Consider the following 23529-nt stretch of genomic DNA (forward strand, 5'->3'; position numbering starts at 1 on the left):
AGAGTCCCCAAGGGTTGTCTTCTACATGCTCTCTAGTTCTTTCTACCACCCATGGGGGTCATGATGTGTTTCCTTCCTCTCCTGCTTCAGTGTCATTTGGAGAAAGCTGGCTGTCCTCCGAGGGAACACAGATTTTGCTCTGTTGGCAGCCTCCCCTGGTACCATTCTTGCCCCCGCCTCTGATTCTGTTCTTGGGGTTCTTAACGTAAGCCAGGCAGAAGGATATAGTGTGGTCTTCCCCTTTGGGGATAAGTGTGGATTTCAAGGCAGGGCAAGGTTGTTAGCATGTTTCCATTTTATTTTCAGAAGTTCAAGCCCTTTCTTTTTAGCCCTGAGAGGTGAGTCTGTGAGGGGAGGTAGGTCACAGGCAAAACTGGGAAACATTAAAAGCTGTCTAAAGACCATCACTTTATCTTCCCCTTGGTTCTTAATGAAAATATTTATTAGCATTTCCTGGCAGACTATTACCTATTCACTGCCAGAGGGGTCCAGAATCTCAGCACAAAGTAGAACCTAGGTTAAGTTTGGGGGCACACAAAATATCAATACTTTGTGCTCAACCCGGGTTGATTTTTTTCACCCCTTCTATTTTCTGTTCTCTCTTTCTTGTAGTCTCCTGTTTCCTTTGGATAATTGATTTTTTTTTTTAAATCCTAAATTCATGAAGTGAGAGCTGCTTTGAAAGGCCAAACTCCTTAGGTCAGATCTATCTTCCTGACTGAAGGAGAGGAAATGAGAGAAACCCACTGAAGCAAAGGTATGTGTGGCCATTGAGAAGAGGAACATCCTACTTCCCCCCGGAAGTTAGTGACACCAGAGCAGTAGGAACGCATTGTCATTCCTAGGGCTAAGGAGTAAGGAATGTGGAACTCAGGGGTATTGTGTGTACAAAACAAAATGAATCTGAACTGTGCTGTAAAAGCAGTGTTTAAAATTAACCAAGGTTAGGGGTGCCTGGGTGGCTCAGTTGGTTGAGTGTCTGACTTCAGCTCAGGTCATGATCTCACAGCTTGTGAGTTCAAGCCCCGCGTTGGGCTCTGTGCTGCCAGCACAGAGCCTGCTTCTGATCCTCTGTCCCCCTTTCTCTCTGTCCCTCCCCTGCTTGCACTCTCTCAAAAATACATAAACTTTTTTAAAAAGGGGGAGGGGGATAAAACTAACCAAAGGATACACAGCTCTTTGAATCAATTCACAGGTGGCAAGTTCCTGAGTTTATTGCCCCTGTTTTACTGTCCAGAGTGAGGTGAATATTCCTTACTCTGAATTGGGACTCCTGGGAACGTTGTTGGGAAGACCTTTTCTCCCTTGACATTGCAAGTATTTCCCCAAACTGTCCTGAGCCCATGTCTTTTCTTTACTCTCTCTTAAAGAAAAACAACTTTTTAAAAATTCAAGTAAAATGAACATGCAGTGTTATATTAGTTTCAGGCATACAGTATAATGGTTCAATAGTTCTATACATTTCTCAGTGTTCATCACGATAAGTGTGCTCTTTTTCTTTTAAGTTCATTTATTTTTGAAAGAGAGAGAACACGCGAGGGGCAGAGAGACAGGAGGCCAGAGGATCTGAAGCCATCTCTGTATTGATGGCAGAGAACCCCAAGTGGGGCTCAAACTCACAAACCATGAAATCATGACATGAGTGGAAGTCGAACGCTTAACTGACTGAGCCACCCAGGTGCCCCATGATAACGGTACTCTTAAAAAAATTTTTTTTTAATATTTATTTATTTTTGAGACAGAGAGAGAGAGAGACAGCACGCACAGGGGAGGGGCAGAGAGAGGGGAAGACACAGAACCCAAAGCAGGCTCCAGGCTCTGAGCTGTCGGCACAAAGCCCAGCGTGGGGCTGGAACCGCGAGATCATGACCTGAGCCGAAGTTGGACAATCAACTGTGAGCCACCCAGGTGCGCTCATAAGTTTACTCTTAATCCCTTTCATCTATTTCACCCACCTCCTGGTCTACCATCCATCTCCCATCTGGTAACCACCAGTATGTTCTCTGTATTTCAGAGTCTTTGTTTCTTTTTCCCTTTGTTCATTTGTTGTGTTTCTTAAATTCCACATATGAGTGAAATCATATGGTGTTTGTCTCTGACTTATTTCACTTTGCATAACACCCTCTAGCTTCATCCATGTTGTTGCAAGTGGCATTGTCTAGCTCTTTTTTTATGGTTGCGTAATATATGCATATGCCACATCTCCTTTATTCATTCATCAGTTGATCGACACTTGGGTTGTTCCTCTATCTTGGCTTCTATAAATAATGCTGCAGTAAACATAAGTGTGTATGTGTCTTTTCGAATGAGTATTTTTGTATTCCTTGAGGAAATACCCAGTAGTAGAGTTAATGGATTATATGGTAATTCTATTTTTAATTTTTTGAGGAACCTCCGTATTGTTTTCCCCAGTAGCTGCGTCAGTTTGCATTCCCATCAGCTCTGTGCAAAGATTCCTTTTTGTTCAAGTCACAAAGAGGATCAGATGCCACCTGACAGTTTGCACTCTGTAGAAAGGTATTTCTTAAGGTAACATACATGCATGCGTGCATACATTTTATTTATTTATTTATTTATTTATTTATTTATTTATTTATTTAATATTGTTTCATTTTAGCACGACTAGGGGAGGGGTAGAGAGAGCAGGAGATACAGATTCGGAAGCAGGATCCAGGCTCTGAGATGTCAGCACAGAGCCTGACGTGGGGCTCGAACTCACAAACTGTGAGATCATGACCTGAGCCCACGTCGGATGCTTAACCGACTGAGCTGTCCAGGCGCCCCTGATCTCTCCTTCTTTAAAGCTCTGAGTATATAATTGTGGAAAAGGTCCTCCTACCCAAGGAGTTTCTTCAGACCCCAGTGCAAACTCTCTCATTTTGGGCAGAGGTGTTTTTGCTTACATTTATTGAGCACTACCTATGTGCCAGATGCCAAGTCGCTGTGCAAGGCGCTCTTTACATGGGTCATTAATCCTTAATCATGATGATGGTAACAGACATATAGCACCCCCCTGTGCTGGACACTGTTCTAATCTGTTTACATATATTCACTCATTTGAATCCTCATCATAAACCCTGTGCAGTGCTACTTTTACAATCTTCATTGTGCAGAGGACCACCCAAGCCTTCCAGAAGTAACAAACACAAACAGACCTGCCCAAGGTCTGACCATTGATCTCAGCTCTTCATAAACCAGGGCAGGACAATGATCCTCTCTTTACAGATGAGGACGTTGGGGTTCTCGCAGCCTGAGGGAAACTGCTCAAGGTTAAGAGCAAATACACAGCACACCTGCAAACCAAACTCACATCTTCCTCATTCCCGAGCCCAGATCCTTTTCATTTCGCCGTTGTGTGTTCCCAGAGGCAATTCTGCCTTGTCATAAACTGCAGACCGTGGCACTTTTGATGAAGGAAAAGTTTGCCAAATGAAAAGCAGATTAATGAGATATTTGGGATGCCTTGCAGTAAATAAATCTCTTTTGAAATTCTCATCTTCTCCCACTCAAATTGCTAAAGCCATAACAGTAACAATTACCTCAACCTGGTCGAGGCTGTGTGGGAGTGAACTCTTTGAATTTTATTGCTCAGGGTAGACACGGGAGACCAACAAAACTTCGCTGTAGCTTCCTGAGCCATAGGTCAGAAATTGAATATATCAGATGTTGGCTTTCCCCAGTAGCCTCCTATTGCCCCTCATGTGTTAGCCGTGTCTAGGAACATCATTACTTTAGGAGAGAAATAGAGCTTAAAACTAGGTCAGCATTAAAAATATTAGAAATGTCAATGCCAATCTGTTTTCCCAAAAAGCTGAAACCTAAAGCATCATTTGACCATGGCTGCCTGAGACTTGAGGGGAGTCTTTTTTTTTTTTTATAATGGGTAACCTTAGATACTCCCTGGGAATTGTCAATATCCCTGGTATAACTGAGATTTCAGAATAGAAATGCAATTATTTCTGTGTGATACAGAACTGAATTTGAAGCCAGATGCTCACATATATATTCAAGAAGGAAGTTTGTGATGTGGTGCCTGGGTGTCTCAGCTGGTTGAGCGTCTGACTCTTGATTTCTGCTCAGGTCATGATCTCATGGTCTTGAGTTTGAGCCCTGCCTTGGGCTCTGCAGGATAGTGTGGACCCTGCTTGGGATTCTCTCTCTCCCTCTCTCTCTCTCTGTCCTTCTCCCCCACTCACGTGCATGTGTTCTCTCTCTCTCTTTCTCTCTCTCTCTCAAAATAAATAAACATTTAAAAGAATGAAGGAAGTTTGTGTCTACTCATGCTAGGCGTCAAGGTGCTGAGGGATATGAGGATAAACAAGAGTTTGTCCCTTTCTCTCAGGGCTACTAATCGATTAAGAGAAATAAGATGTAATTAGTAATGATCTGTGCTCTGAGGGGAAACAAGCCATTTAGTTTTTATCTACCATAGACCAGGTATTACATCAAGCACTTTAAGGACATGGCAGGATAGGAGGATTATCTCCATTTCTAGGGGAGGAAACTGAGGCTCAGAGTAAGTTGCCTGGGCCATTTGATAAATGCGGCTCTGACTCAAACTCAGGTAGTTCTAAAGACTGACCTGAGTTCCTTCCCTGACATTCAGCTCTTAACTAGACAGGATACCATTTGACCTTGAATGGCTTACCTTTTCAGGTATCCCTTCATGAGATTTAAAGGCTTAGGCAGTCAGCTCATCAAGTTGCATAAAATTTAGAGATGACCATTTTTTGACTTGGGGACGTTTTGAAGAATCCTGGCCAAATCAAACAATTGTCAGGTTTTTAAAAGGAATATGCAAAACAGAAAACTTCATTCATGCTTTTGTGTTTGTGGAGTGGGACTTATGGATGGGTTCTGGGTAGGGGACAGAAAGGGTCTGGATACCATTTGGCTATATTACTTGGTAACAAATAATGGTTTTGAATTGCAATGTGGTTATTTCAGAGTGGCCAAGTCAGCTCAGTAGAGTGGCCAAGTCAGCTCAGTAGGACTGAACAGTTTGACATGCCTACCTAAAACTGGGTGTGGGAGAGATATCTGTGATAAGGGAAGTAAGAGCCCCATCCCACGTTGCCTTGGTTAGACCTTAGTTGGAAAACACTGCATTCAGTTCTGGGGAATGCACATTAGGGCAAAAAGTAACTAGGACACTTTCAGGAGAAAGATGAATGGCAAAGAGGAAATGAACCCTGGATGTTTGGAAGAATAGGGTTCTGTTGTTGAAGAAAAGATTTGAAGAGCTGAGATAACAGTCTTCAAAAATTAGAACGACTGTCTTAATGGAGGGATGCAGATTTGTTATTTGTGGCCCCAAGGGATGCAACGAGAAACAGCAACCTCTGGGAAAGTACATGTGTCCTTACAAGGAAGTGCTTCCATATATATATATATATATATATATATATATATATATATATATATATATATATATATGTATGTGTGTGTGTGTGTGTGTGTATACATACATATACATATATATGTGTGTGTATATATATATATACATACATATACATATATATGTTTGTGTGTGTGTGTATATATATATATATTTAAAATTTATATCCAAGTTAGCATATAGTGTAATAATGATTTCAGGTTTAGATTCTAGTGATTCGTGCCCTATGTATAACACCCAGTGCTCATCCCAATAAGTGTCTTCCTTAATGTCCCTTACCAATTTAGCTCATCCCCCCATGCACAACCCCTCCAGCAACCTGCAGTTTATTTTCTGTGTTTGAGAGTCTCTTAGGTTTTGTCTCCCTCCCTGTTTTTACATTATTTTTGCTTCCCTTCCCTGCTATTCATCTGTTTTGTATCTTAAATTCCACATATGAATGAAGTCATATGATATTGTTTTTCTCTGACTTGTTTTGCTTAGCATAATTCCCTCTAGTTCCATTTACGTAGTTGGAAATGGCAAGATTTCATTCTTTTTGGTTGCCAAGTAATACTCCATTGTGTGTGTGTGTGTGTGTGTGTGTGTGTGTGTGTGTGTATCTATCACTTCTTCTTTATCCATTCATCTGTCAATGGATGTTTGAGCTCTTTCCATACTTTGGCTATTGTCAATAGTGCTGCTATAAACATTGGGGTGCATGTGCCCCTTTGAAACAGCACACCTGTATCACAAGGAAGAGTCTTCTGTTATCCCCACCCAAATACAGAGAGTTGTTATTTTCTTGTTTGTTTTGTTTTTTGGGGGACAGAAATGTTGGATACCTGGGCCTTAAGTTGTTGGAATACAAGCCAAGTAACTACTTGGTAGAGGAAATTCATTGCACAGGAAATTCAAGATAACCATTGAATTGGAGTACCACTGGGGACTGGATTTCACAGGCATCAAAGTTTTTTCCAACCCTGAGCATCTCAGAAGCTACTGGACTGTCCTTTTAGACTTTGCCTCCACCTTGGTCACCATGGTTGGAATATGCTTTTAGCAGATGGATGGATGGACAGATGGGGGGATGGCAGGCAGAGAATGGAAAGAATCCATGATGGATGGCAGGGGAGGGAAAGAATCCATAATGGCAGAGCAATTACTTCGGCCCTTCTCATTTGGTCTGCCATTTCTATTTTCCCTTTCCTTTATATTCACAGACTTGCCTTAGACTGTGGGCATGTGGAGGGCTAATGCGTTAATCACGATCCTCAACTTAGCCCACCATCTCATGCCACTGGGTTCTTAGAAATGATACTTGAAATGATTTTATCAAGTATCAAATCAGAGATCAAGTATTGTCACGCTCCAGCACTAAGACAATCTGACTTGACTGCTTACATAAACTCTAGGTTTGTGAAACTTTTGGATGCCTCCTCTCTCTGGGGAAGACAGAACCTGAATTCTTTTCCAGATTTCAATGAGATGGAAATTTTAGGTCATCCAAGTGACAGAGAATCCATCAAAGGGTTTTATACACACTTGAAAGTACCTTTGAAAATTACTCATCTGCTAGTACACGGCTGCTGGCTCTGTGTCAGGTAAGAATGTTCAACTGTTTTGAGCCTCTACTGGCTTTTTATCCATATACACACTCAATGAGATTGACAGAAAGCTTTTGCTCACAGCCTGCAGCCGAACTCTTGTAGAGTCAACCAATAAATATCCCAGCAAAAAAAGTGGGAGCTGACCATTTTATCGCTTTCCCTGGGGCAAACACCATGGGCTAATGGCAACATGTAATCTTCAGTGACCTCACTTGTCACACCTAGAAGCAGGTTTCTCTTTAATCCATTACAGACCTGTAAATATCAGAGAAGCATAATTTATAGACCAAGAGGCATTTTAAGTGTGGGATTTGTGGGAATTTCACATTCCCCTCCTCATTGAAGATATACCACCCATCTTTTGGCATGGACACTGAGACCATGAATCTCATTTAGTTCCATGAATTGATGTCAAAGGTGTTAGGTTCACGGAGATTTTCAAAGCCCTACTAAATAGGTTTAGAGGGAGATATGGCTCCATTAAGATTATTCCTTTTGGCCAGGGTTTTTTCTAGGCACCAATAATCATCTAACTCTGCTTCATAAAGCTTGCTTCACTTGCTTACAGTTTATACTCCTAGCAGCTGAGTCCCTGGTGAGGTGTCCTTTCTAGTTGTGCGTTTTACTCCAAACTCTGGGCTCTTTTATAATTAAACTTTGATTACTCTGGTTTTTTGAACTCCTTGAGTCTCATCTCAGTTTGTTAACATTGCTAATTTGCAATGGGTATATATGTTTTGTGTTCTTTCTTTAAAAAAAGTTTATTTATTTATTTTGCAAGAGAGAAAGAATGTGAGCCAGGGCTGGGGCAGAGAGAGAGAGAGAGAGAGAGAGAGAGGGAGAGAGAGAGAATCCACAAACAGGCTCTGCACTGTCAGCACAGAGCCCAAGGCAGGGCTTGATCTCACATACTGTGAGATCATGACATGAGCTGAAACCAAGAGTCAGACCCTTGACTGACCGACCTCCCCAGGAGCCCCTGTTTTATGTTCTTAATACATTGCTTCACCCTGGGACACCATCTCTAGAAGAGCTTGTCTGTTGCAAATTTCTGAAGAAGTTGAATATTTATTTTCGATACTTTCTCACCACCATGGCCAACATCTGTCTCCCTGCCAGATACCATCCTTTCTTTTCCCAATTTCCACATCTCCTATCCCATGAAAAAAAGGCCCACGTCTCAGCCTCTTTTCCCCTAGTCCTTCCTAACACAGGGGCTAATAATGGCTGAAATGAAGGTAGTGCTTCTCAGAAGGTTTAAGTATTCAAAGAATTGAATCTCTATGGCTAAATTTTAGGCAATGGAAAAAATCATTTGAGAGGGAGATGAAGGGAGTTGGGTTGATGACACAGGATGACCAGGGCTCTCGCTTTGGTTCAGGCATGTGGGTGTGGTGCCAATTCTGGGATAGATGCAGAGATAGCACTTCTGTGCTGGGATGAGGAAAAGATACGTAATGGGTCAGGATATTGTTTGGTCTAGAGAAAAAGAAGATCCTGTGTTTTGGCATTTGATTTATTTGAGCTTTGTTTTTGGGGGTTGGGGGAGCCTGTAAGGGAGGTAGCTCATACTAAGTGCAAGAAGCTGCAGAGATTCCAGAGATAAGCAATCATAGCCTCTTCCTCTCAAGGATTCATACCGTGTTGGGGGTGAATGAGACACATTCATTAATAGACTGATCCAAAGGCAGGATATGAAAAGAGCTATCAGAGGTACAACTACAAGTGGTCCATTCTCACTAGGACACCTGGAGAGGCTTCTTTTCCAAAGTAGGATTTTAGTTCAACTTAAAAACAAATTGTACTTTGACAGACCTGTAAATACCCAGAACACACTGATGGTCTCACCAGAGGGAGGGGGTGGGGGGATGGGCACAGTGGGTGAAGGGGAGAGGGACGTACAGGCTTCCCATTATAGAATGAATGTCATGTGAATAAAAGGCACAGCATAGGGACTACAGTGAATGGTATATAATAGCGTCATATATGAAAACAAAAACAAAATACAAATTGCTCTTTGAAAATCTGTACTTTTGAAAGAAATGACTTGAGCAAGGAAGGTGCTCTGTTTGAGGTGGGGAAGTCTGGCCCCGTAGCGTGGAGATGAGAAGATAGGTGTTGTGTTGTCTCCTGGAAAACTCAACAGGGACCTTAATCGTGCAGAGCTTTGAATACTGTGTTGAATGTTCTAGATTTTAATTCAGGAGCCATTTACAATTTGAGCAGGAGAACAATGTTCTTTCAGAAAATAACTATGACCAGGATGGGTTAAAGGCTGGGGATGATGCACTCATTGGTCTACAATTGGGGGAAGAGTGGAAGATTGCCTCTAATTAATTAGCAGTGCATTGTACCTTCAGGTGCAAAGTAAGCAGCCTATCTCGATGCAAAAATCTTCTTCCCATGTATGCATTATTTTTCATCATGGAGCGAATATTTCGCAGTGAAGTTACCTTTAAGATACTAAGAACAAAAGCTATTTGAAGCAAATGTTTCAGAACCCTTTGTTGCTTTGCACAGACCTGTGAGCAAATAGGATTCAGCTCAAGCATTTTCTGTAGTATTTGGTTCTGCAGGAGCTGTCACGCTATTATCTAGACTTTTGTCTTGGCTAGACTCTGGCTCTTGCCACCATTATTATTCAAAGACCTGGAGTGTCAACAAGGAAATCAAAATAGCAACATGAGAGCCAAGAGTTTTTCCTCCTGTTGCTTGAAAAGTCTTGGAAAGATTGTTTCCTTTGTTTTCCTTGAATTCAGAATATAAAATCCTCCCAGACCTCTCCTCTTTACCAGGTCACACGTTTCAAGAGGCAGTGAAATTATTTTCCAGTTGTTTTTCAGTTTAAGGCAAGTGGCTTAGGAACTCCCAAGCCCTCCTTCTGTTGAGTCTATTTAGAAAAAAGAAACAAAACAAAAAATGAAGTAAATGCCATGTAATCCCAACTATATCATCCTGGTATAAAAATCCCAACATAGCATGGTAGGAAAAGGTGATGAATTTTTATCTAAGAGATCTGAGTGCTAACTCTAGTTTTGTATGTGGCATGATAGTTTTGTTAGGTCTCATATCTCATGGGGAGTGATTAGGATTTTTCTACATGATCTCTGTGCTATTCATTGGTACTGTTCAAGATTATTTTTGCCTAAGAAATTCAGAAGATGGGGAGACACTTAAGATTGTGATCAACAATTTTGGCTAGAAGCAATGTGTTACTTTTGGGACAGAACATTCAATGGCAGTGTGAAACTCCGGAATTCTTTGTCAGTGAGGGCTGATAGTGGTGGCTTTTATCCACCTGAATCCAGGAATAAGGACAATGAGAAGTGGAACTTTGGCCAGCCCACAGTGGGTGCGTATAAGGAGTAGGAAATGAACTTTTATTTTAAGCTACTGTTTTTTGGGGAAGTTATTTGTTACAATAAAACAATTAAGCTTATTCTTTAAAAATTTTAAAAAAATATTTATTTTTGAGAAAGACAGAGAGAGACAGAACATGAGCAAGGGAGGGGCAGAGAGAGAGAGAGGGAGACAGAATCTGAAGCAGTCTCCAGGCTCTGGGCTGTCATATGAGCAACCCAGGTGCCCCTAAGTTTATTCTAGACTGATATGGTCCCCAGAGAGTTTGACTGTGATGAATGGGGTAAAGAAGATGTTTCCTTTTCTTAAATTAAGATTTTACTAAGTTTTCTATAGATAAATGTTGTAGGTGCTTGGAGGGGAAGTAAGTTTTCTATCATTGGAAATAGTGAGATATAGACTAGGCAACTTCTTGAAAGCAGTGCTGTAGAAATTGAAGGTGGTTGTGTGATATAGTAAGAAATAGGTATTTGCTCCTGGCACAGAGCTCCTAAAACTCTTGGAATTGCCTAAGTCATAAGAGTCATTAAGGTGGCTTATGTTAATGACACGACTTGGGAAGCGCCCTTGGATAGAGACTGGTTCAGGGAACCAACCACATAAATAGAGGTTGGCACTTTCAGTCCCACCCTCAACTTCTGGGGAGGGGAGAGGGGCTGGAGGTTAGATCAGGCCTCACTGGCCAATGATCGCATCAATTGTGCCTATATAATGAAACCTCCATAAAAACTGAAAAGGGCGGGATTCACAGAGATTTGGGGGAGATTTGGGGAGATTGGCATGGAAGCTTCATGCCCTTTCCCCATACCTTGTCCTATGCATCTCTTCCAACTGGCTGATGGAAGTTCCTGAGTTATATCCTCTTAGAGTAAGCTGGTAATCTAGTATGCAAAATGTTTCTCTGAGTTCTGTGGGTCACTCTAGCAAAATAGCTGAACTCAGGTGGGGTAGGCTGTTGGAACCTCCCAACTACAGCCAGTTGGTAAGAAGCACAGGTGACAGCTTGTGTCCAAGGTGTGTGTGTATGTGGAGCAGGGGTAGGTTGGGTGGGTTGGGGAAGTCATATAGGATTTACCCCTTACCCTGTGGAATCTGATGCTGTCTTGGGGTAGACAGTGTCCACATTGAATTGAATTGTAGAATGCACAGCTGGTACTGGAGTATTGCTTGGGGAAGCCACTCCCTTGCACGTTAGAATTGGTGCCAGAATCTTAGATTCGATTAGAGATCTTCAAGGTCCTTCTAGCTGCTAGTCTAGCAGCTCCTGAGGATAACTTTTGAGCCTTACACTGGTTTATGGAGTGTTTTTTTTCCAGTAGCTTTCTCGCTCTCCCATGGATAGCCAAGAGGGTTTACTCAATGTGCCTTCCATGGATGCTTGCACAGGTGCTAAGAAAAATTTGTTTGGAGAAGCAAGCTAATTCTTTACCTGAATCCCATAGCCAGCCACCTCTATTTTTAAACAAGTACTCCTAGTCCAGTTTTTTTTTAATTAAACTAATTTTTAGTTAACTCAATTAAATAACTAGTTTAAATTAAGCTCACTTAACTAATTTTTAGATCATTATGCATTCACGTGCTGTGTAAAAAATAATACAGAGAGATCCTATGTAAACTTTACCCACTTTGGCCAATTGAAACATATTACAAAACTATAGTATAATGTCACAGCCAAGACATTGACCTTGATAGAATCAAGGCACAAAACATTTTCATGACCACAAAGATACTTCATGATGCCATTTTTATGGCCACACGTACTTCCCTCTCACACTTACATACTACCCCTTAACCACTTAACTGTTCACCCACTTTCCATTTCTATAATTTTGTCATCTCCAAACTGTTACATAAATGGAATCATTTAGTATGTAAGCTTTTGGGATTGGCTTTATTTCTCTCAGCATAGTTCTCTGGAGATTCATCCAGGTTCATTCCTCTTTTACTGCTGGGTAGAATTCCATGGTATAGATGTATCACGGTTTACTTAAACATTCACTCACTGAAAGACCTGAGTTGTTTCTAGTTTTTGGTTGTTATGAATTAGCTGTTCTCAATATCCAAGGATATGTTTTATGAACAGCCTTCTCATTTCTCTGGGATAAATGCCCAAGAGTGTAATTGTTGGATTAGATGGTACTTGTATGCTTAGTTTAAGAAAGTGCCACAGTCTTCTCCAGAGTGGCTGTCATTTTACGTCCTCACCAGCTGTGTTTGAATGGTCAAGTTTCTTTACTTTCTTGCTAGAATTTTGTATTGTCACAATTTTTTTATTTAAACTTCTGTGATAGGTATGTAGGGGTGTTTGATTGTGGCTTTCATTTGCATGTCCCTAATGGCGAAAGACATTAGACATCATTTCATATGCTTATTTTCCATCTGCACATCCTTTTTACTCAAACATCTCTTCCTGTCTTTTGTCCATTTTCTAATCAGATTGTTTACTTTTTTACTCCAAGTGTGGGAGTTCTTTACATGTTACCAATAGTACGTCTATTGGATATGAGGTTTGCAAATATTTTCTCTCAGTCTCTAGCTTGTCTTTTCCTACTCTTAAAAGAACCTTTCACATAGCAAATGGTTTTAGTTTTCATGAAGTCTAGTTTATTTATTTTTCATCTTGTGGATCATCTCTCTCCTGGATAATTGCAGTAGGACCACTGTTATTTATTTTTTTAAGTAGGCCACACACCCAATGTGGGGCTTGAGCTTATGACCCTGAGATCAAGAGTTGCTTGCTCTACAGACTGAGCCATGCTAGTGCCCCAATAGATCCCCTGTTTTCTTGATTCTGCCCTTAACTACCAGTTGGCTATTGTTAACAGAGCAGAATGATCTTTTTAAATGTAATTGCTTGCTCAAGATTCTCCACACTTCCCTGTCACTCAGAATAAAAGCTAGTCTTGACAATAGCTACTATCTGGTCCCTCATTATCTATCTGACCTCTTACCGTTCTCTTCGGCTCTCAGTTCTGGTTACACTGGCTTCCTTGGTGATAGTCTATCAGGCCAAGCAACCCTTGATCCAGGGCTCTAACCTCTTCTTTTTGTGTGGAAAATAGAACCTTAGCTGTAAACTTTCTTATTTCTCTCAGGTCTTACTGAAAAGGGATCTTTTTAGTAAAGGCTTCCATGATTTCCCATTTAACATAGAAATGACCCGTTTCTTACAGACCCAAATTCAGTTTGTTTTATTTTTCTTCATGCTACTTGTCAATATCTAACCTACTACATATTTGATGTATTTGAAAAGATGACCTGTCTTGTCTTCCAGAATTAAACTCCTTGGGAGAAAATGCTTTTTTTTGTCTGTTTTGTTCATAACTGTTCAACTGCAGGATCTAGAGAGCTTGTCACATAGTAGAGACTCAATAAGCATTTACAGAATGAAGAATGAAGAAATGAAGGAACGAGTAAAGTATGTCCCAGCGTGGAGAATCTGCACTGGTACCACTGGAATAATCTTTTCTTTTGTGAAGAGAGGTTTGCTTCCTTGAGAAATTCTGGATCTAGGAAACATGCCTTAAGAATCTTCCTTCTTCTAAATAAACAAACAAAAACAGAAACAGACCTATAAATATAGAGAACAAACTGATGGCTATTAGAGGGGAGGGGCAAAATGGGTGTAGTGGGAAAAGAAGGGAATTGTCTTCCTTGGAATGAAGGGATTAGAACTCTTAATGAAATTTCAAATCCTGATGAAGTCATAATCATCAGGGCTTACTAATGCTAAATATTGAAAGGCTGATGGGATCGTTATGGTGGAGGGGCTAAGCTGACAGCACTGGAACCCACTGATCAATCTCAACATGGTTAAACATGGGACAACCTTATGTGCTTACTGTTGTGATTTAATCGGAAGGCACACAACACCACTTATAAAATAATCTTGCAATAACGAGAAACTGAATTGAAAACTAATTAATTTTCTAGATCTAACTGCCTGTTTGGAAGGAATTATGGGTAATATAAGAACATCTTAAATGACATCACAAGATACAACCAACCAACTCCATGCTGCAGAAAATACTACAGGATAAATGATTTAGTTTCTTCAACAAATAAATGCCCCCTGAAAGGTAGGAAGAGCTCTCACAGACTAAAAGACACATTGACCACATGCTGTGTGTGGATCTTGATTTATTTCTGTTTTTTAAAAAATGTTTATTTATTTATTTTTGAGGGGGGGTGGGGGGAGGGAGACCGACCCAAAGAGGCTCTGACATGGAGCTTGAACCCACGAACTCTATCATAACCTGAGCAGAAATCGAGAGTCAGATGCTTAACCAACTGAGCAACACAGATACCCCTGGATCTTGGTTTTAATGAATGAAGTATAAAAAAGACATTTGATATGATTAAGGGAATTGGAGTATGGCTTGGTTATAAAGTGATATAAAGAAATTGTGGTTAAATTTGTTCCATAAGATAATGATAGTGCTGGTTAAAAAAAAAACAAACAATTATCTATTGGATATAAATACTGCTGCATTTAGTGAGAGATGATATAATGTCTGAGATTTTCTTCAAAATACAGTACTCCCCAACCCCCTCACACTCCTCCAAACATTGAAACTAAAGGAATTGAACAAAAAGCTATGTGTGTGGTGTGAGGGAGGGGGTGTGGTGGATGGGACAAGAATGAGAGAATATTGATAATTGTTCATACTGGGTGATAGGTCCATGGCACCACATCCCTGTTGTACAATTTCTTTTACTTTTTCTATGCTGGAAAATTTCCACCACAAAAAGTTTTTTTAAAATTCCTTTTTGCACCTTCTTACCTAGGGATTCTCCAAGAAACAGGAAGATTGAATCTCATCAGCAAATTCTCACAAGGGGGTATTTGTCCTGTTTTCACTCTCCCTGCTTGGAGACTGATGTTCCACACGTCCTTTCAGATTTGGACTTGCCTTTGTCCAGTGGGGACTTCTGGGAGCCTGCCTCATTCCAGCACACCAGTACTCCCCCCGGATCATGGCCACTGCCCCAAAAAGGGGTGTCTCTCATTTTAGACTGGGATCAGAAGGATCCAGATGGGTTGCCGCTTATAACTGGTATACATTTCAGCCCACGAGCAGAGGTGTGCAAGAAATAGTATGAAATTGTTTTTGTAACTCCACTTAATTTGTATTTTAAGCCTGGATCCTGCTGAAGTCCTGTTTGGATTTCTACCCATCCCTCTTCGGAAATCATACAGAGCCACAGTCATGAGGGTTGAGGTGAGAGCATGATTACTGTTTAGGGGGGTATACACTTGTAGCTTAGAGGTCCAGTGGCTCGGTTGCCATGTTTCCTTTTGGTTTGGTGTCTCTCGTGTCATGGGTGGGACAGGTTGGTTCTGCTCATATGCACAACACAGCCATCAACTCCGAGAGTTTTTGCCATATCTAACCCTCTGACCGCACTTTAGAGATTCCTCTTCTTTCATGGTCCACAGACCTCTCTGTGATGATATAGATCTTAAGCTAGCAGGAAAAGAAGACAGTAAGTGTATAATTTCAAAGTTCCTGCTTCTGATAGGTTTCTGCTCAAGTATCCTCACTTTTCTGTGGAGTTTGGGATTTTAGAAATAAAAGCCCAGATGATAAGCACAGTATTGCTGCTTTCAGCCCTGCACGTCCTTCCTCTGGCCAGTGAACCCAGAGCCTGCTTCCCACTTGAATGCGGAAGGGAAAGGGTAAAAAATAAAGGGAGAAAGGGAAAAAAAAATCAACAAGAACAGATTCGCATCTCAAAATATCCTTTCACTCTTAAGAAGATGAGAGTTGAATTCACGGGAAAGGTTCCATTGGGAAAAAGGAATGACTCTTGAAAATGGGGTCTCCGCATTTGCAAAGGCTGTGTGGGATCCAGGTCCCCAGAATGCTCTGACATCATCAGTGAGGTCAGAGAACTCTGTTGTGGGCCTGGTGACCTTTGAACCTTAACAGCCCTGTGCTGTAGCGAACCCTGGGCAGTGCTGCTCGTTCTCTGAGCCGTCTGACGTCCTCAGCCATTTAGGGGACTCAACTATTTTTGCTTATATTGGGCCATTTCATCATATTTTCTGAGAGTCAAGAAGGGCCAACCAGCGAGGGAAAAGAAGAGCTGGGGGTTAGGTGTCTTCTAAGAAGCTTCTGTAGCTGGTACCATGAAACAGAGACAAAAGAGGAAACATCTGGAAGATGAAGAGTCCCAGGAAATGGCTGAGCAGGGAGGAGGTATGTGCTGGGCACCTTGTCTGGGGGTGGGGCACAGAGGCTGCAGCCAGTCTGCGCCTCCCCCAGGGAGGCGGGCAGCAGATGTTGCCGCGTCCGTCCTGAGGGTCCCCGGTGGTGTGAGATGGCACAGGAAGGCCAGATGCCCCCCAAAAGCCAGGGATTCATCCCTGCCAGTCTGAGAACTTCTCTCTTGGCCTGTTCAGGCCTGGAGCTATGCTGGACTCAGAGCAGGCTGGGGTCCCGCTTGCCCAGGCTCAGTCCTGTGTTCTCTTTTATCCTCTTTATGTGATTTTCCTCTGGGGTCCCTGGGTGTGGGGTGTGATGGGTGCCGATAGAGATCGACCCATCAAAGAGGAAAGAGAAGCCTTGCTCAAAAACATTTTGAGAAGTGACATGCCTGTGCAGAAGGAGATGGTCTAGGGATGGCATCATACCGAAAGTGTGGAGATCGTATTCCTTTAGCAGGAAGAATTTGCCAGTTGATCCATGGGAGTTTGTGAATCTACAGGTGTGGGCTTTCCAGAGGAGATCAAGGGAATGGAGGGGTCTTTTACAGACCATGCCCAGATGGAGGGGGGTGAGAAATGTAGTCAGGGACTTTCAGGGAGCTCCGAAAGCTGTGGATTTACTTCCTAGGGTGCATGGTGACTGCGTGCGTTTTACACAAACAAGTAGCTTGTCCTGAGAAAGTGGGTGGTCACATGCAAGAGGTGGGGCAGAGTGGAGCCCACCCCAGAGATCCAGCCGGAGGCTTCTGTCCCAAATTAGAGCTCTCTCATCAGCTTCCACGAGGTCCAGGGCCCTGAAGAGTGTAAGATAGGCCCTGGGAATGGAGGCCTGGACAGGAGGAGGATTTTGATGCAGCAGCTGGGTTAGGACAGAGAAAGCAATGATTGGCAAGATACGTTTGTCTCTTTGTGTGTGATGGGGCAGGGGGAGCAATGGGGAGAAGGGGGAGAGTGTCCTTAGCTGTGAAGTCTGTCTTGTAAGGTTCCTGTCACTTACCCATATACATTTTGATAGAGAAAAAAATTGCACATCTGCACACACACTATTTTATTAAATTGTACAGAGCATATAGGCATATATGCATATCACTCGTCCACTGTGTTCACATACGATCCATGTGTATCGAAGTCCTCTCCCGTTACACCAAACTCTGGAGTATAAGTGTATCACAGATACTCTATGGTACATACTTACACTAAAAATAAGCATGACCCAAATATTGCATGGGAACACTCGCAAATAAAAATTATTTGTGGTTTACCTGAAACGCAAATTTAACTGGGCGTCCTCCATTGTTGTTTGCTAACTCTGGGAATCCTTGTATACTTCACATCAGCTGACATATCATACCCTGATTAGTATCTGTCTTCTACCAGAACGTTCGACATTCCCAGAACCTAGAAGAGTGCCTGATACATAGTAGCTGAACACTGTTGAAGGAATGGATAAATGAATTATTGAATACACACCATAAATACAGACCATATTATATAAATCAGGAAATGTGACATGTCGCACGGTTCCTGAGTTGTGAACACACGCTATGCTCCAAATGCTCTATGCGTTTCTACCCTGCTCGCCACACCGTCCCCACAGGCGTGAAAGGTTTGACTGATACATGTTATTCTCACGTGTCAGACATCCTGTTCACAGCCACCACTCAGGCCTTCACTTCTGACAAGACACTAACAAAATAGTTATCGATAGTAACTAAATGCAGGAGTAGCCACCGGGGACCAGACGGTCGACCACGTGTATTCGCTGAACCTGACCCGGGTCAGACCCTCTGTTAATATTTGTTGGATGGATGAGTGATGCATTAGCATGCCCCACCCATGGTGTCTCAGGCTTTCCTATCTTTCTCAGGAGTCTCGAAGTCGCAGGAGGTTGCCCTTCAGCTTGGATCCCCTGGGGTGGCCAAAGGCTGGGGCGCAGGGGTAGGGGAGGTGTCCTCTGCCTCTGAATACTTCTCCTGTGTTTCTTCTCCACGCAAGTTCATCCATGGTGGTAAGCGTTCAGGGCTCCTTGGATGTGGGGCCCCTTGGGTTCGGGGCTGGAGACACACAGATCCAGGAGAGGCTGGGAAGGCATCCAGGACAGTCAGAAGTGACCAGGGCTCAACGGAGGAGCCTGGGAAGATGGCGTAGCTGTTGGGAGAGTGTGGATACAAGCTCCATGTGGGGGAGCATGAGCCCTGGTGCAATCATAGTGGGGAAGTTAAGATACAAGGGCCAGAAAGGTCCGAGCTCGAGCTGTCGGGCTGAGGGACAGAATTAAGCACCTTCAGAGGAGCTGTGCAGGCTTTGCCTTTATCCTTACTTCCAGAGAAGGGCGGAGCATCTCAGCACAGGCCTCTCCGGCTCTGGAGCAAGACCATCCAGTTCAGATCCCCACGCCTGACGCCCACCATTCACTCCACGCACGTCCATTCTTAGCACGCACACCCCAAGCCCGTGATCTACAGTGCCATGTTCTCCACCACTGTCCCCATGCCACATGCACACGTACCCCGATGGTAGCCCCAACTCAGGTTCTGCTCATGGCACGCGCAACCCACCACCGTCCCTCACGTTCTGCAATGCCCTGCTACCTGACTCCACACCCCCACATACAGACGCCCCCCAGTCTCCCTACAAACACTCAAAGCCTGCAGATGCCACCAGATACACCCCCCTGCCCCCACCGCCCCGGAGTATGAACACCAACACCAAGCTGCTTACACCAAGAGCCCCTCTGCCCTCTACCACACTTGAAGCTCCTTCAGCTTCTGGCTGGCCCCACGCACGTTCTTATGTCTCTAATTTCCTTTCCCAGGAATCCGGAGAGTACATCGAGACAGTCCCCAGCCTAGATCACCCCTAGTCCAGGGTCAGGAGCGAGGGGAGACTGCTCCCCCCTCACACCAGGTCTCCTTCTCGTCCCCTTCATCCTATAAGACCTGTGTGTCCTCTGTGTACAGAAACAAAGAGGAAAGGGGCATGAAAATATACTACATGCAGGTACAAATGCAAAAGGGTGTGGCTGTCTCCTGGGAGACAGAGGAGACCTCGGAGTCACTAGAGAAGCAGCCGAGGATGGAAGAAGTGACCCTTCCTGAGAACGTGCGGGTAGGTACTCCCCCCTCTGATGTGTCCACCAGAAACCTGCTGTCTGACAGCGAGCCCAGCGGGGAGGACAAGGACCACGAGGAGCGGGCAGAGTCAGACAGCCTGCCAGGCTCACCCACTGTTGAGGAGACACCCAGGGCCAAGACCCCCGACTGGCTGGTGACCGTGGAGACTGGCTTCCGATGCATGGCCTGCTGCCGGGTCTTCTCCACCTTGGAGGTCCTCCAGGAGCACGTCCAGTACGGGATCAGGGAGGGCTTCAGCTGCCATGTGTTCCATCTCACCATGGCTCAGTTGACGGGCATCGTGGAACCTGAGTGCACCCAGGAGGAGGAGGATGAGAACGAGGAGGAGGGGGAAGAGAAGCAGGAAGAAAAGGATGAGAAGGAGCAGCCCGCGCAGGAGGACCCTCGCGTGAAGCGACCCTGAAGCCAGTGCCCAGGCTGTGTGTTTCATTCTCCAAAGGACAACAAGTGAGCTGGGGCTGAGCGTGTGAGGGCACTGTGCCTTCTCCACAACACTCCTGTCTCTCCCATCCAGGCTCACGCCTCCAGAACGGAGAGTGGGGAGCTTTGACAGCTCAGGGGACACCTTAAGGAGGGGGGGTGGGTGAGCGGGCCCCTTGCTTCTTGTCCAGGCATTTGATACAGTTATGACTGTCAGTGGGGATTTATCCCGAGCTTTTCAGCTCCCGCAGGAAGTCCTGCAAATTTCCAAGGGCTAACCGAGCACCTTTCCTCTTGAACCAAGAAGTGTCTTTCTCTGTTCTGGTTTCCACACAGCAATTGAGATCCATGAGCCATAAATTCCTGGAAGACGGTGTGGCCTTCTTTTGGGAGAAGTAAGTAAGGCCTGAGGTTGGTGTGGTCTGAGCTGATGTCAGGGGGTCCCAGGGGAATCTAGGGGAAGGAATTACATGGCCACGCTGGGTTACCTTGTGGCTCTGCAGTGGCATCAGCTTGTGGCATACTCAGTGCATCCAGGAAATTGACCTCCATTTCCTTAAGTGAGAAAGTGAGAATTCAAAAAAAAATTTTTTTCAGTTTTTAAAATTTATTTTGAAAGAGAGAGGAGGTGGGAAGGGGCAGAGAGAGAGGGAGAGAGAGAGAGAGAGAGAGAGAGAGAGAGAGAATCTCAAGCAGGCTCCTCACCATCAGCACAGAGCCTGACACAGGGCTCGAAATCACAAACCGTGAGAGCGTGACTTGAGCCAGAACCAAGAGTCGGATGCTCAACTGATGTAGCCACCCAGGTGCCCTGAGAAAGTGAGAGTTTTGATTGGCATTTATTTCATTGACTGGATGACTGACCTGAGCTCTAAGAGCAAATACTGCCAGCAGCCCTTCTGGGATGAGAGCTCATTGCAACTTCAAGGGCTAGGAGTGGTCTGGAGAGAGGACATGGGGCCTAGCAGGACCAGCGGTTTGAGGTGTGAGAGCCTTCGGCCAAAGCCAGCATCTTATCCCGGCCCATGGATGTAGCCCTCTGGAAGAAAGCAGAGTGTGGAGGGAGAGAAACAAGGAAGTGAGCCCCCAAGAGATCTGGGAATATTCCAGAACCTTCCGTTTGCTATAGTAGGTCTGGAAATAAAAACAGTGTGGTGTGTGTGGCTCTGAGCTTTAAGGCAAAGGTGAAGGGTCACCCTGGCTCACGGAGCTCACGTTCACTTCTTGTCTCTTCCTGTTCTGCCTTATGTGTTTAATCAATTCCAGGGAGAAGAAAGGATCCTGGGGATAGTAGCAGATAAAATGCCAGTGATGTGAAGAAAGATGAAGGAACCGGCATTCAATCTGGCATCACATGAAAATATAAATACCATATGCAATAAAGGCTGTTTTCCAAACCTTACCTGGATATGTTAAGTGAAGTTATCTGTCTGTCTGTCTGTCTGTCTATCTACCATCTACATTTTTCCCTCTAGTGGCTCCTGAACCAGGTCTCCTATAAGCACCAAAGATGCCCACAATCCTTTTCCAGCAGCAACAGTACTGAAGCACTTGGGATTGATTAGGCTTTTGTGTGACTGTTTTCACAAGGCTGGATTCCACAAATGACAAACTACACTGGCTTCAGAAGAGGTCGTCGGTAAGTAGTGGGTGCTGTAAAAACTGTGTCCTATGGGTCATGTTTGAAAGCACTGTGAAGGCAGTCTTCAGAGGGCTGCTGGCTGGTGTGCATATCTCCCCAGGTCTGGCCTGGATGAGGGATTATGAGTTGTGGCTTCACAAGGAAACACCAGGACAGAGGAGAAATTTCTGAGTTTTGAAGCTGTCCATGGAACAGGTCCCTCTTGCATGGGTGCTCAGAAGAGGCCGTCTAACCACACCCACCTGTTGTGTTTGCAGAGATAGTTGTAGCAAGAGTTTAAGCCAATAAGCTCTGATGTTTTCAGTTCTGACATTAAATTTCCATTTCTAAATAAATTCTTCCTCAAGCCTCTCAAGTTTTTGACCTTTTCATCCCTGAACTTAATCTTCACAACACGGCTACCACCCCCTGGAACTAAAGACGTCTAGGAGGCCCTGAAGACTCATTTCGATGCATGAGGTTGTCCCTGGACTGCAGGTGAGGGGGTAGTTATGTGTCTTTCTAATCTGAGTAGGGGGGCAATGCCAGGCTTTAGAGAACTGATGGAATTAGAAGGAAATAATTCAAAGTTCAGAGACTCTGTCCATTTAAGCAGGATAAGGTCTAATTCCAAAGTCCTATGGATTTTTTTTCGGAATGTGAAATGTGATTTCCATGGGGCTTTATTGAATCAACCATGGTTTTTGTGATCTGGCGTTGTCATTTTTATTTGAATAATAATGATAATGACAATGATAATAATAATAATAATAATAATAATAATAAACCAGTTTACTCACCGGTTTCATGTTTCTCAGCTTGTCCAATGGGGATGTCGTCTGCATATTCACATGTTTTGCCTCAAGATGCCCTGTTTCCCCTTTGACTGCCATTCCAGGAATTCAGAATTGGAGGCTCATCCTACCCTTCCGTACTCACACCACCGTCTGGGGGATTCCATTCCCTCTCTGACGGCGTCTGTGTGCTCTGTAACCTTCCCCTTTGTCTTGTTCCTTTGTTCCTTGAGCCCATCAGGAACATTCCCTTTCCACACCCCACACCCCCAGTCTTCCTGGGTCTTCATCATTTTCTTCTTTTCTTGGAAGGTTTTTTTGACTTCTCTCTTCCACTGACTGTTTCAAACACTGAGAGCTTATTTCACATAACTCGGTGGGATGCTGTTGACACAATGAGAGTTCTGGCTGCCATTCCTGTTCAGAGAGAGACTTCCCTGAAAGCACAGAGCAGAGCAACACAAGGGCCTGTGGGTCCAAGTCAGGTGTTGCAGGAAGAGGTTATTGCGAAGTGTGGAGACACTTGCTGGATTTTTAAATTTGTTAATCTTGTATCCACCTGCCTCATTAAACCTGTCTTATTCTTACTAGTTTATCTGTGTGTTCTCCTGGGCTTCCTGGATAAATGTTGATGTTAAATGTAAATCGAATGCTCTGTGGATAACTTGAGTTCATTATAATTCATTTGATAGATACTTTTTTAACGTTTACTTATTTGCTTTGAGAGAAATAGCACAAGTCAGGGAGGAGCAGAGAGAGAGAGAGAGAGAGAGAGAGAGAGAGAGAGAATCCCAAGCAGGCTTCATACTGTCAGCTCAGAGCCTAATGTGGGGCTTGATCTCATGAACCATGAGATCATGACCTGAGCTGAAATCAAGAGTCGGTCACTTAACTGACTGAGCCACCCATGTGCCCACCATTACAGTGAATTTGTAACTTGATAATCCTGTTTCTCATTCTTTTCTTATCACCTTCTAATAATTGTATCTGCTTTATGCCACA

The 23529-nt window shown here is 43.7% G+C and overlaps 1 protein-coding gene across 3 annotated transcripts; it reads left to right on the forward strand.

Moving 5' to 3' along the window:
* Window positions 1–1858: 1858 nt before the first annotated feature.
* On the forward strand, window positions 1859–21961 carry LOC106975097 (protein FAM170A). 3 transcript variants are annotated; one of them, XM_053220101.1, is made up of 7 exons: window positions 1859–2529; window positions 14281–14426; window positions 15136–16550; window positions 18426–18566; window positions 19374–20139; window positions 20449–20507; window positions 21379–21961. In XM_053220101.1, exons 3-5 carry the CDS (start codon window positions 16481–16483, stop codon window positions 20093–20095), a joined length of 933 nt encoding a protein of 310 aa, XP_053076076.1. In that variant the 5' UTR covers window positions 1859–2529; window positions 14281–14426; window positions 15136–16480; the 3' UTR covers window positions 20096–20139; window positions 20449–20507; window positions 21379–21961. The 3 variants fall into 3 exon arrangements, with proteins under 3 accessions (XP_053076076.1, XP_053076083.1, XP_053076081.1); XM_053220108.1 differs by lacking the exon at window positions 1859–2529 and having other exon boundaries at window positions 10486–14426; window positions 18198–18566; XM_053220106.1 differs by lacking the exon at window positions 1859–2529 and having other exon boundaries at window positions 10486–14426; window positions 19374–20136.
* Window positions 21962–23529: the final 1568 nt, after the last annotated feature.

The sequence above is a fragment of the Acinonyx jubatus genome, chromosome A1 (genome assembly GCF_027475565.1).
Source record: "Acinonyx jubatus isolate Ajub_Pintada_27869175 chromosome A1, VMU_Ajub_asm_v1.0, whole genome shotgun sequence".
In the NCBI taxonomy this organism is placed as follows: domain Eukaryota; kingdom Metazoa; phylum Chordata; class Mammalia; order Carnivora; family Felidae; genus Acinonyx; species Acinonyx jubatus.